We start from the raw sequence: 14,470 nt of genomic DNA on the forward strand, positions 1-14,470 counted from the left end.
AAAAAAAAATAACCCCAACTACTTGATGCGTAAAACGGAATATTTTTCCATAGAGGTGGACACCATAGAAGCGATAAATCAAATCGGCTATTGTGTATCTCGCTTCAATACAAATGCATTGTATGCAGGTCGATTTCTTTTCTTTTTAGTTTTGCTTAACGGTTTTGGAATAATTTTTCAAATTTCGTTTCGAAGCTGTTGATTTTACGCTTTGTTGTTGAATTTTGTTTGGTTATTGTTGATTTTTTTTGTTGTGTAGTTTTTTGTAACTTAATCGTATCCTTCTTATTTAGTTCTTAAATTATTGTCTTTGAATAGATTCTCTTTTCGTTACAAATTATCTCGATAAGATATTTAAATAGATTTTTTTTAAATCGATTTTACGTCACTACATCCCTGGATACTTCAAATCTCCAACGTCATCGTACCCATGCTAAGTGAAATGAACTATAAGTACGGCAAAAATTAGAATTCGAGCTGAGGTAGTATCTACTCTTAATCGTGTATAAAAATATATTTTTCACTTCTCATGCTCCAAAAGTTCGCCTTACGTAGCGGGAGTAAAGTGCATCATTTAATCCTAGGGAGTAAAAACTAAGTACTTAGTAGTAATGGTCACGGGTGACTGAAATTGTTTGATTTTTTTAACATTAAAGTCTGCGTAAACGTTTTTGTAAGCTTCAAACTAAAAATCATTTAAATGACAAGCGCGTTTTTAAGCACGCTAATTTAAAAAAGTACAACGTTTAAACGCTTAAAATGAATAAGCAGTATCAATTTTTATTGAATTGATGTTCAATATTTTTTAATGCGAAATTACGTTCACTAGTTTGTTATGATTATGTTATACAAAGATCGAACACTCAGAAAAAAATCCTTCGATCCTGCTGTTAGCCGTAAAGTTATCCAACTGGGTGACGAAATACTTAAAATTCCTCATAGATGGCGCTACGACTAAAAAGTCGTTGAAAAAACCAAATACAATGAATAAGCAGTTTTTCCATTTCTAAAATCAACTGTGTAAATGCTTTTAGTAACCCTTACGACGCTGCTTCGAACTGCCTCGCAAACTACGGTGGTCCGGTGTTGCCAGCCGTGGCGCTCGGCGGTTTCCTGGCGCCCGGAGAGCAGCTCACAAAGAACTCAAGGTTCCACGAGGCTACAGCGCTCATTTTGACCTTCTTGGTCAACAATAAGCATGATAAAGAGCTGGTGAGAATATCTTCAAGTCTATTCAAAATTGCCTCCGTGGCCGAACACTTACCATACTGGACTGTCATGTAGAGGTCCTGGGTTCGATTCCCGGGCCAGGGGAAATATTTGCATGACCTACGTTAGTTTTCCTCCTGAGTTTGGGTGCGATTTGTGGTTGTCTATTTGTTGTCCATGGCACCTGCGTTACGGGGTTTCCCTAGTGCTGAGTGTGTGCTTTATTAAAAAAAAATTGAAATTTGTTTTTAAATCATAAGCAAAAAAGAACGCTCATGGAAATCCATAATATTTCAACGTATAGTTAGAGCATGCTTGGCTTTATGTTTGTGATTTACGAAAATAATAGTCAAAATTCCAAAGTATAAATTAAGCTCTTGAATGTATTTCTTAGGCAGAGATTTATAAAAGAACCTTGACTTCCATAAGCAAGAAATTAAATTAACTTCTCACGTCACTGCGTACAATCGTTATGCATTATCAAGGGGCTAGACGTTGCTGGGGTTCCACCCCCATGTTCGTGATATTCTAAAGATTCGTACGATTTGCTGCCTGCAGTGCCATAAACGGTAAAACTTGGACCTTTTTAAGGTCAGAGTGAATAGGCATTATTTAGGTGTGCATGCTTCATCGTCGACCTCATCGTCATTTTCGATCAGGTGAGATGGGGGTTAAATGCGCACAAATTTATTTTTAATAATAATAAAAAAGAAAAGGCATTGAGTTCTTAGCTTTTCGCGATTGTTACACATAGGAAATTAAACAATTTTTCGGATTTAAATCGCGTATATTTGTTTTTTCAAACAAACCAAGTCAACCAAGACCATGGGACCTGTAAAGGGCCCGAAATGTCGGTTTGTTTGAAAAAAACAAATATACGCGATTTAAATCCGGAAAAATAGTTTCATTTCCTAAAAGAAAACGCTTTTTATACCGTAGTGTTCTAAAGCCACAAGGTGTCTCTAACACGCACCTGTGTTTTAATCCGATTTTTTTTACTTTTGTCGTTAAATAAGTATTGAATTCATAAGTACTGAAATTCTTTTTTTTGGCGGTTAGATGTCGCTCAACGTTAAGAAATTAAGAAACTGACAGTTGTTGACATCAGTCCGGCATCGAGTATATTATAATATACTCGATGCAGTCCGGTTACACACTTCTATTAGAGTTTCTTTTAAATATGATTTTATTTCCAGACGTAAATAGGCTAGGCCGCTATTATAATTTGAAAAACCTAATGAATTTATTAAGACATTTGAAGACGCTAACCAATTATTTTATTTATGATTTTGCCATTGTTCTTTGAGCTTCCGTGGCGTCATAACTGGTTTATAAATATGCGTATACACTTTAAATAAGACTCTGTAGGAATGTATAAAGGTCACTGTGAATAATAACACGGTGTTTTATTGTTTTAGCTGAAACCAGCATTGGAATGGGAGAAAAAATATATAGAATTCATGAAAAACTTCACTGAAAACGAAATGCCAAGTTACATGGACATCGCATACACGTCCGAGCGTTCCATAGAAGACGAATTGGATAGAGAGTCACAGAGCGACGTATCAACCATACTGGTGTCATATTTCATTATGTTCGCATACATTGCTATCTCTTTGGGAAGATTTACCACGTTCTCAAGGTTGCTGATCGACAGTAAAGTCACTTTGGGGCTCGGAGGTGAGTTTTCTATAACTTTGCTATGGTGGAACCTGATAATCAGTTTATTAGTGTAATAAGGCCTTATGACTTGATCATACGTTAAAATACTTTGTTTTTTTTTAAAAAAAAAAACATAATGACATGTTCAACTTTATATTACACATTACACTAACTGCCTCCGTGGCCGAACGGTTACCATGCCGGATTGCAACGCAGAGGTCCCAGGTTCGATTCCCGGGCCGGGAGAAGTATTTGTATGGCCTACAATTATTTCTCTCGTGGGTTTGGGTGTAATTTGTGGTTGTGTATATGTATGTCCATGGCACCCGCGACACAGGGTTTCCCTAGTGCGGGGCTATGTTGAGTGTGTGCATTATTTATAAAAAAAAAAAAAAAAAACTACGCGATTTGTGTTGCATTATTTATGTAATATAAATCCGTTGGTATATTTTATTTTTATTATTGTTGATATTAAATTGACAACGATAACTAATTGAGTTTATTAAAATTGATTTGTTACAGTTGAACTGTTTTTCTTTCATTTACCATTTTCCTCGCTATAGTGAGATGAAAAGTTGTGTGTTTCGCTCGGCAGCTGATTTGTTTTGCGTCACGTGCTTTGAAACACTCGCTACGTTCATGATTCTATTTATCTTCGCTTGCTCAGGTTTCAATACAAGCACTCGTGTCAAACAACAATTTTGCAGCCTTGCATAACAAATAACTTCCCCTTCCCTCCCCTCTATAACATCGGGTCCTTCAAACGTAGTGTGAAGAAGCATTTGGCCAGACCGGCAAAATGATAGTGACGGAGTGAAGATATTTGTGTTTTCCATCCGTTACTCTCATCTCTGGACTGTATTCGCACTTTCCATCAGGCGCGGTGCAGTCATTTTGCCGAGTCACAATAAAAAAAAAAAAAAAAAAAACTATTACAATTTTAGACTTCATTGTCAACTGCCTCAACTTAATAATCTCACATTTTGTCCACAGGAGTCGTAATAGTATTGGTATCAGTAGTATGCTCTGTTGGATTGTTTGGTTTCATCGGCGTGCCAGCAACACTCATTATCATAGAAGTAATACCTTTCCTCGTGTTGGCTGTTGGCGTGGACAACATCTTTATTCTGGTGCAGACCAATCAGAGAGAGGGAAGACGGCCTAATGAGACTGTCGCTGAACATATTGGAAGAACGTAAGTGCACTTTTTGAATTTTCAGACAGGACTTGTACCATTGGTGGAGCTGCAGCCCCGGTTTGGTTTCATTTTGTGTCAATAATAATAACAAACTTATAGCATTTTATTTCGTCCAGGGAAGTACTTTCTTGTGAAGCTATAATGTGAGCATTACTACGTATCGGTTTCGAAGGGTAAGAGCGCTGGTGAAATCACAGGCACGTGGGACTTGAAAGCTTATGTCTCAGGGTGACAGACAGTGGCAGTGCACCTCAGACCATTTATATTTACAGCCCTGAGTGGCACTGCCCTGCTAGGCGCACGACTTCGTCCCGTCACTTGATATTACAAAAAAATCTCGGTATTTTTGTTTTAAGTGTAGTATCAACTTATCTTATTCATTTTTCTTTTTATTAATACCACAATAACAGACATCAGATATAGACAATATAGAAAAAAAACACTTAAAAATTAATACAGTAGGCATATCTGTGCCCAATTATAACTGCTCAACAATCAAAAGTAGATATACTTAAACGAACGCGAAATTAATTAGTATTATTATAGAAAGAAAACAAAAATATTACATTATTTACTTTACAACAATGCAAGAAGTGATCTCTTAAACGTAGGCCTTATAAGTCCACTATGTAAAGTCTGTTCCAATTCATTATGCCAGAAAAGTGAACAAACAGGTTTGGCTAAAATTCTAAAGCAATAGCTGAATATTTGGAATAAGTCACACTTTCACGTATATTTTGAAGATTTCGACTAGATATCTCATCATTTTTTTCAGTAATATTCATTTGTATTACATTAAAATCTTATTTTAAAAATGTTACTTCAAAAGTGAGGTTAGTAATCAAATATAGATTTGTGAATAGTCTATGGTTGCATAGGGCTGTGCGGAAATAGCTCAGTCGGTTCATTCAATGAAAGTGTTTGTAATTGACTAGTGAATCGAAAATTCAAACACAATGTAACGAAGATCTAAGTGTAAGATTTGAAGGAAGATTTAAAATTAGATTTCGGAAATTTTAAATTTTCTTTTATAGGTTAGTTTAGTTTAGTATTTTTTTTCTTACATAAGTAAGTAAAAAAATTCTAATCTCATGTATAAAATATCATCACTCAGTATTGAATCACATTTTTTTTTTTATAGTAAATAGCAGCGAAATCGCAAAATCCATTTTATTATATAAAAGCCAGTTATTTCATTTGATTCAATTAAACAAATCAATTCATTCAATTAATTAATCGATTTGTAGTATATGATCGGGTCAATGATCTGTTTGTTTACTTTTCTAGTGCAACGGATTGATCCATATAACCAGAAATAGAGACGAAATAAGGGCTATCCATACCAGGCAAATGGGTCTTATATCACTTTTAAATATCAATTCTCGTTTGCACTGAAATCACAAATGAGTAAGCTGAAACAGTACAGCGCCAACAACTGACCTGTGTGTACGTCTACGTATATTCCAATAATATTCTGTGTTTATTGTAATAAAGGTAATATCTCTATGGATAACCATGGGGGGGCTGTTCCATTCGGTGTTGTCACCGTAATGATTTGGCAGAAATAGTTTTAGTTTTCAAACAAATTAAAAGACATTTCGTTTCTATATTTGTTTATATAGTCCATGGATGGATTGGACAGACTATAGTATACTGTATTGTGCAAACAGTGAAAGTAAATACATGGCCCATTTTTGCGCGCAGCCTTGGCCAGGTGGGCCCGTCGATGTTCCTGACGTCGGTGTCGGAGTCGGTGTGCTTCTTCCTGGGCGCGCTGAGCGACATGCCCGCCGTGCGCGCCTTCGCGCTGTACGCCGGCGCTGCGCTGCTCATCGACTTCCTGATGCAGGTCACCTGCTTCGTGGCGCTGCTGGCCATCGACACGCACCGCCAGAACGCTAACCGGTATAGTTGACGAAATATTGTTTGCACCGATTCGTTTCATCTCTTTGTCTTTCGAGTATAATAGGATAAAAGAGTGAGCAAAAGAAAAAAATAATGGAAGGGACTTAGACTTCGATTACTATCAGAATCGATGTCGCCAAAACTCACACATTCTTAATTTGAAACACAACAAAATTTTGAAATAGCAAACTCTGGATTGTTAATATAATTTAAATTTTACCCTGTTGGCATATTGTTGAAAGTTCAATACCGTTAATACCTATTACAAGTTCGACGTTTTGATATTATATTAAAATTTTAATAAATGTGCTGCCATCTAGCGGTTAATTTCTGGACCGCTACGAATTGGAGTTTTTAATTTAGTTCTCCAAACAAGAAGCGACCACATTGCAGGAGTATAAACTTTACTTTCGTTTCTTGTACCAAATTTTTTTTTCCAATGAACAGAAAATTTAAAATTTATTTAATTTCATTGACTTACTATTATAATTTATTACTTTCCGATTATATGAAATACCACCACGGGTAATAGTTTTGGTGCGGCTATAATTTTTGCACGAATTTGCACGAAAGAATGACACAGTAGTTGGCACGCGTCAGACGCTAACTAACCACTTCTACTATATTTATTGTTCTGTGGTTTTATTGGTTCATAATTTTAAGCGAATTATTCATAACCAAATGTTTGCCGTAGTTTCGACATACTCTGCTGCGTGCAAGGTACGAAGACGTTGAACACGGACGCGGGCGAAAGCGCGCTGTATAATCTGTTCAAACATTTCTACGTACCCTTCCTAATGAAGAGAGAAGTTCGCGCTTCGGTTATGATCATATTCTTTGCTTGGCTCTGCTCTTCAGTTGCGGTAAGTCATCGTAGAAAGTATCTCCAAAGGTAATTTTTATTGATACATTATTAGCACACGCTTCAACAACTATCCTACATCAATGGTGAAATTACAGGCACATGGGACTTGTCAACTTCTGTCTCAGGGTGACGGGCGCAGTGGCAGTGCTCCTCAGATCTTTGCGATTTATAGTTCTGAGTGGCACTGCAACTGTTACGGACAGGCGTGTAGCTTACCATCAGGCGCACGACTTGTTAGTCCCGTCACTTGATATTATAAAAAAAAGAATGGTAAATATGTGCATTCCGCCGCAATATGAATTGAGCTTTAGAGTCAAGGATTCTAAACGCCAAGTTTTGTAAATACTAATAATAATAATAGAAGACTGAAAAATTGGTTTGTGTCCTAAGGACGTGTGACGAAAACCGAAGAAAACGTATTTACAGTTTGTTTTAAAGCCGAAACAATAAAAAAACTACAGACAAAATAATGACAAACCAAAGAAAAAGGCGCCAAATAGAAGTACTTTTAAATTTAGAATTTAAGCCTAAAAGTAAATGGATAAAAAAGACTATATAAAATACAAAAATACTTGTAGTGCCTGCTGCGGTTGTCAACTTTTTTTACTTCTCAAAATATCAACTCTCCATAATAAGAACGTTTCAATATTAACTTATTTTAATCTGGAAGGATGTTGTACGAAAAGAGTAAGACTTGGTTGGGTCATTATGACCCCAAATTTCATTTACATTTTTTTATATTGGTTAAAAAAAATTAACAAATTATATTATCTTACGCAGGCCATTATTTCAATGATATTCACTAAAAAAATATAGTTTTAAGTATTTTTTTTAAATCATACTTATTTTACAAAATGTCAACAAAATAATTAATTTTGCCAGGTCTTCTAGTTCCATGCCATAAAAAAATCGTCAAAAATATTATTTTCCAACAAAATTGTACTTATGACATCCTTTCTTAACACGTTTAGTTTACTGATGTCTGGCATAAAGACATACTTGGCGCCCTTTTCGGGCACTTGGTACTGTGACAGAAGGTCCATCTAACTGCCTCCGTGGCCGAACGGTTACCATGCCACGCAGAGGTCCCAGGTTCGATTCCCGGGCCGAGAGAAATAGTTGTATGGCCTACAATTATTTCTCTCGTGAGTTTGGGTGTAATTTGTGGTTGTCTATGCGTGTGTCCATGGTACCCGCGACACAGGGTTTCCCTAGTGCGGGGCTATGTTGAGTGTGTGCGTTATTTATTATTATTTATTTATAACAGAATCGCCACTAAATTCTAGGATTCTTTTACGTAATTGGTTAGGCAATTGAGATTTTTTTTTCTAGTAATCAAGTGTTCACTGAGACGCACTCGGTCTAATTATTATTATTATTATTATTTTATTTACAGGTAGCACCACACATAGAAGTCGGTCTCGACCAAGAGCTGTCAATGCCGCAAGACAGCTTCCAGCTCAAGTATTTCCAATACCTAAACAAATATCTCAACATCGGACCACCAGTGTACTTCGTAGTGACAGACGGATTGAACTATTCTGATACAAACACACAGAACATGGTGTGCGGTACAAGATTCTGCAACCCTGATAGTGTCGCAATGCAGCTTTATGCTGGTAAGTTGGATTTTGTTTTTACAATCGTTCTAATTTGAGGATATAGATTTTATGACTCATGATTATTCAATAATTAAAGGATGCGTCATCTACTCATGGTTATGCCATTGAGCGTGTAGCCGCTCCGAAATATTGGGAAAAAATAAAAAGTTACACAATTGCTTAATAAGACAAGTGGAGCTCTCGGCGCATAGGGTTGTCACATTATTATTTTAATTGTACCTACTTGTTGCAAAACATAATTTGAAACAATTATTAATACAAAAATCTAACATTGAGAAAAAATTACTTCATTCCGGCGGGATTCGAACCAACATCTTCCAGCAAACCGTGCCAAACGCTATGCGACGGAAAGAACTAGCGGACCTTATTAATTTTTCTATGTGCTCGTTGCACTGTGAGAAATCTATTTCTACATTCATCCAAAAGGATATAAAGGTATATCAAAATATACCGAGTACGACGACCATTACCGTACCACTTGTCTCTTTGCGTAGCATGGCTATATCGCATGCGATACGTGAGACACCTTCCCGTGACATTTATTTCAGTTGATAAAGCTATGTTGCCATTATTAAAATTTTATTTTTTAAATGTGAATACTGAATCTATAAGTTACACTGTCAGGTTTTTTTCACTCAGACAGGTACCGTTAAAAACCAAAAAGAAAGATCTGCAACAAGTTTTATTATTTGAAAATTATTTCCTAGTGAAAAAAAAACACTAGAATAATTACTATGCTGATTGTAAATAACTCTTGTAACCAATTCTTACATTTTCTTTTCGTAGCGTACAAATCGTCAAATGAGACGTACATCGCGCAGCCGGCCAACTCATGGCTGGACGACTTCTTCGATTGGGCAGAGCTGCCTAGCTGTTGCAAATACTTCTCCTCAAATAGTAGCTTCTGTCCTCATACTAAATCAGGTCAGTATTCAAAAGTATACCTAATTCATAATTTTAGAATCAAGTAGCGACGCGTATTATAGTCTGAGCTTGGAACTCCTATATTTCGCGTGGTAAGATTACTTCTATCTTTGTGTAGAACCAAAGCAGCACTATTGTGCGCAAGGCCTTATATCACACGTCTGATGACGCGTGCCATGCGAGGTCAAAATCATTATAACAAGTAACAACTGGTGGCGGTTGGGTGGACATTCTCACTTGCCAGTTTAAATACTATTAACACCACAATAACGTCGTTTACAGTAAAATTGATTAACAATATAATAGTACGGGGTACCCCGTTGCATTATAAATATGTAAGTATGATTTTGTAAGCAGTAGAGCTCCTTGTGAAAGAGTTCGTCTAAGGAAGTACTGCCACCTTACCTATTTCTGCCGCCAAGCAGTAATGTTAGCATTACTGTGATCCGGTTCTGAAGGTTAAGGGTGCAGGTGAAATTACAGGCACATGGGACTTGTCAACTTATGTCTCAGGGTGACGGGCACATTGGCAATGCCCCTCAAATCTTTGCGATTTAAAGTTTTGAGTTTAAAGTTTTAAAGTTTTGCAACTGCTATCGACAGGCGTGTCGCTTACCACCAGGCGCACGACTTGCTCGTCCCGTCACTTGGTATTATACAAATAAAGTAACAACATAATACGCACAACGAAATTACGTTCATTACATTACAAACAAGTACTTATTATATTACATTACAAGTACATTTTCCATTGCAATAAATAATTTACTACTATCTTTGCTTTTTCAGAATGCAATGCATGCAACATAAAACTGGTAGGCAACGAAAGTCGCCCCAGCTCGGATGACTTCAGGCGCTACGTCTCATGGTTCCTACAGGACAATCCGGACTCCAGCAGCTGTCCTAAGGCCGGCCACGCGGCCTACGGCCAAGCCGTCAACATCAAGCCGACACCAAACAAAAATTTCTCTGACGTAGGCGCCACCTACTACCAAGGATATCACTCAGTTCTGAAAACGAGTTACGATTACTATTCCGCTCTACGTGGTGCTAGAAACGTTGCTGCCAACTTAACAGAGACTATCAACCGACGCCTTAAGGAGAATAATGAACCAGCCAATGTGAATGTGTTCCCGTATTCAGTGTTCTACGTTTTTTATGAACAATATTTGACCATGTGGCCTGATACGCTGAAGAGTATGGGTATATCGGTGTTGTCGATCTTCATCGTGACGTTCATTTTAATGGGTTTCGATCTGTTTTCTGCTTTGGTAAGTTGTTTTCCACTCGTACCTATTTGGCTCTCCTAATTTAAACCATTTATTTTCATATATAAAACAAAAAAATAATAATTTACAAAGTTGAGAAAAAAATAAGACATTTTTATACAATTTACAAACATAATAGCAATTGTAAGAAAAAACATCAAATAAAGTATGTGTGTTACGGACACGAGCTCAGGCAAATGTTGAAATTAGTTTGCAATGATTTCAACTCTGATTGTCAGCCCGACCCGGCCATGGCAGCTCGACGCGGTCGATTACACCCACAAATCGCAAACAAACATGAAATGGAGATAAAATTGTTGATGAAAATACTAATATTAATTATTAGAGAGATGCCACGAATATTCAAATAGTGAAAAAAGCACATATTATTCAAAATGTATCACATGTATTGTAATCACAAATTATGGCTTTAATATTTAAAATCAATCACTGGCAGGTTGTTTTTGAATCAAAAGAAATTTTTCAGCATTGGTTATATAAACGATTAATATACGATAGCGCTTTTCCTCATATACAAGTTCTGCTTCTGAAAAAAGCCTTTCACTATAAACACTACTGCCAGGAGACGATAGATAAATCTTAGCAAATTTTGACAGGAGGTAAGGATTTGTTGTCCGATCTAGGCGAACAGTTTTGAAATAAAAATCAATCTCATGTGCAATAGAGCTTTTCTCCACATCCTCATCATTTTTGCATATTATCCGTAGCAACTTCTTCAAAACAGGTCCAGAAATTGACAAGGATTGATTCTATCGTTTTATCATTTTTCAACAAAGACGATTCGGGAACCGTGGAGCGTGACCGAAAATTCAGTATTCGGCCAAATCACTTTTCGTGTCATCTCTAATAATTATCACTTTACATTATAACTTTTGAGATATTGGCACCTAAAGTTTTATTGTCACCTAACGAATGTCAACTACGCTGATTTTGTTTAAGGCGAGTTACCGGAGGGGAAAATACTGGGAAATACTGTAAATAAATACGGGGGAAATACTGTTTTACTAGATCAAATGGTTTAGGTATTTACTATTAAATAACGGCCTTACAAAAAATATACGGCACACCTAAGGATGTTCTCTAAAGAATGTGCTAATTTGTAAAAAAATAGGCTGTACTTTCTCCGATCATATAAAATCCTGAAAACAGGCTAAAATAAAAGTTTAAAACTAATTATTTAAATATAAAATCTACCTTAGCACATAATTTTTATACGGAGATTTTTTTCTTTAAGTACTACAGACAACCTGCTAAATTTTGGTTTTCAATTGAAGCACTATAATTATAAAATTCGCATTTATCTCAAAATTTTGAAATTGTTCAGCGGTTTAACGACATGTCGCGCCCTGTCAGTCGCCATCGGACTGTCTACGTCAGATCTGTGTCAAATCTTCTTTATTCATATTAATTTTTACCGCGCGAATTGCGGGATGTGAAGGGGACCCCACACCTCACGTTCTGAAATCGCTTGCGTTGAAATACCTCGCCTTAACAATAAAACTTAAACTAAATAAGATATAAAAAACCCCATTTGAGTTGTAGATCTCGATTCGCATATCCATATATAATAAACATTGTAGTCACTGCCCTGTCTTCTGCTTTACGCCCGGTTGCATTGAAATTCTATCTTTCCAGTTCATACGCTTCCGAGCCGGAAAGACAGTAATATTACCGGGCTATCTGTGCTTACATGATTTTAGCCTGCATGCGTGTTTCTGTTTCTTTATAAAATTGACAACTGTCGAACTTCTAAATTGATATTTTCATACTAGAAAATTTGTTCGAGAATTACATTTAGTTTTTGAGCAAATTATTTATTCAAATGTTTTACTTGTTTCAGGTGGTAGTGATAACTATAACTATGATCGTAGTCAATCTCGGAGGACTCATGTACTGGTGGGGGATCAGTTTAAACGCTGTCTCACTTGTTAACTTGGTAAGTAGACAATATAAGTTTTAATGTAAATATTAGATATCATCATATACTTTGCTCTAATCCTAAAGTAACTAAAGCACTTGTGTTATGGAAATCGGAAACAACGACGGTACCATAAACACCCAGCAAAGCCAGTTTTCCTACATTGACCCCGCCGGGAATCGAATCCGGGACCTCAGAGATGGCGACACCATGAAAACCAATGAGCAAGACACGGAGGTCTCGTCAAAATTTAAATAGTAAAACTTCAAAATATAGTTGACACTAGCTCTGTGATGTATAATTACAAACTTAAATAAATAGTGTAAAAATGGCATTTCATTTATGATACTATAAAACCCATTTTTGTTTTGCATAAATTTTTAAAATCTTTTGATGCAAATATTTTAATCAGCGTTAGCATTTATGTGAAGTTAAAAAAAGGTTTTTCTTCTTGGGTAAAGCCTTACCATAATTATTTTTTCCGTATTTTATACCTGTGTACATATCAAATGTTTACATAATAAATGTCTCTTTTATTCTCCTCTTTTTCTTCTGCAATACGACGTAACAAAAAGATAAAAATATTGAGTTGTTATGATAGGGAAAAGTTGTTGTAATGGTTAATAACGCTTTCCAGGTGATGGCCGTAGGCATCGCGGTGGAGTTCTGCTCTCACCTGGTGCACAGCTTCAGCGTGTCGCCAGGCACGAACCGCATCAACCGCGTGTCCAACTCGCTGACGCGTATGGGCTCCTCCGTTCTGTCGGGCATCACGCTCACAAAATTCGGAGGCATCATCGTGCTGGGCACGGCCAAGAGTCAGATATTCCAGGTTCGTTCCATATCGCGTAACGTTATTTCTAACCAGCAAGCGTACCGAGCTTATTTACTCTAAAGGTATAATTATTAATAAAAAGATATGTATAAGATATATAAGTATGACCACGGTATGTATAAGATATATTTCGTCGTTGAAAATTCAATTGCATTTATTTCAAAGTCAATATTTTGTGAAATAATTGTTTTTCCTAGTATAACGTTGGACTGATTGCAGCACTCCCGGGTTTTGAAATTTTACCTCGCAATCCTCGCACTAATTAACTTGCGAGAGCCACGTCATTCAACATTAAGCCAGCTGGTTAGAAGCGGGATTGATGTAGCTCACCGACTCATTGTCTGTTACAGGTGTTCTACTTCCGCATGTACCTAGGCATCGTATTATTCGGCGCTGCACATGGCCTCATCTTCCTACCTGTTATGCTCAGTTATATTGGTAAGCTATTACGATTATTTAAAACCACTCGTTATGGCGCCTGTCGCACTATCATATTATCACGTGATCCATATTGACGCTAATTTTATCTTAGGACAACACAACTTGATATTGTATGCACTATAATGTTAGGATTCCAAACTTTTTTGACAGTGTGACACGCGTCCATTACAAAGCACGTTATATTATTGAGAAGTTTTTGTGATGCGGGCGGATATAATGATCTATGTAATAAACAAATCGGTAGTGAATTCAGAGTCAATCTTCCTTAACAATACCTGTCGCATTATGTAGTTTTATCAGATTAACTAAGACTAAGTTGTTCTACACAAGACATTGATAAGTTTCTCCGCGCTGTGCTGCCATTTAAACCACTGTTTCTACTAATTGTCAAAGTTTTGAGCGTTTTTACGCCTGTTTCTACTATAGTCCATTTCACATGTGATGGAGTCCTGTGACACTTTCAATTTTTACGTTGCAAGCATACTTTTTTAACTAATCTTACAACCAGGTTACAAAAAGAAACAGTAAATTTATCATAATGTAACAAATACAAACGTTATTTGTTGCAGTTGTAATTTTAAATAATAAAAATTACGAGTATA

General features: G+C 36.5%; 1 protein-coding gene across 1 annotated transcript in view; it reads left to right on the top strand.

Annotated features, from left to right (window-relative positions):
- The window catches only part of LOC113230053 (NPC intracellular cholesterol transporter 1), a gene marked incomplete at its 5' end in the record, with an annotated part of 19,695 nt that extends 5,675 nt beyond the window's left edge, over positions 1 to 14,020 (top strand). The window contains 11 exons of the mRNA XM_026463783.1: positions 1,035 to 1,212; positions 2,628 to 2,889; positions 3,865 to 4,066; positions 5,774 to 5,974; positions 6,669 to 6,837; positions 8,236 to 8,458; positions 9,248 to 9,385; positions 10,175 to 10,656; positions 12,515 to 12,610; positions 13,230 to 13,424; positions 13,778 to 14,020. Of these exons, the coding sequence (XP_026319568.1) occupies positions 1,035 to 1,212; positions 2,628 to 2,889; positions 3,865 to 4,066; positions 5,774 to 5,974; positions 6,669 to 6,837; positions 8,236 to 8,458; positions 9,248 to 9,385; positions 10,175 to 10,656; positions 12,515 to 12,610; positions 13,230 to 13,424; positions 13,778 to 13,942 (2,311 nt within the window). The remainder of the gene's footprint in view (positions 1 to 1,034; positions 1,213 to 2,627; positions 2,890 to 3,864; positions 4,067 to 5,773; positions 5,975 to 6,668; positions 6,838 to 8,235; positions 8,459 to 9,247; positions 9,386 to 10,174; positions 10,657 to 12,514; positions 12,611 to 13,229; positions 13,425 to 13,777) is intronic.
- Between the last annotated feature and the right edge of the window lie 450 nt (positions 14,021 to 14,470).

Source organism: Hyposmocoma kahamanoa, unplaced genomic scaffold (genome assembly GCF_003589595.1).
Source record: "Hyposmocoma kahamanoa isolate Upper Pololo Valley unplaced genomic scaffold, ASM358959v1 100375, whole genome shotgun sequence".
Lineage (NCBI taxonomy): Eukaryota > Metazoa > Arthropoda > Insecta > Lepidoptera > Cosmopterigidae > Hyposmocoma > Hyposmocoma kahamanoa.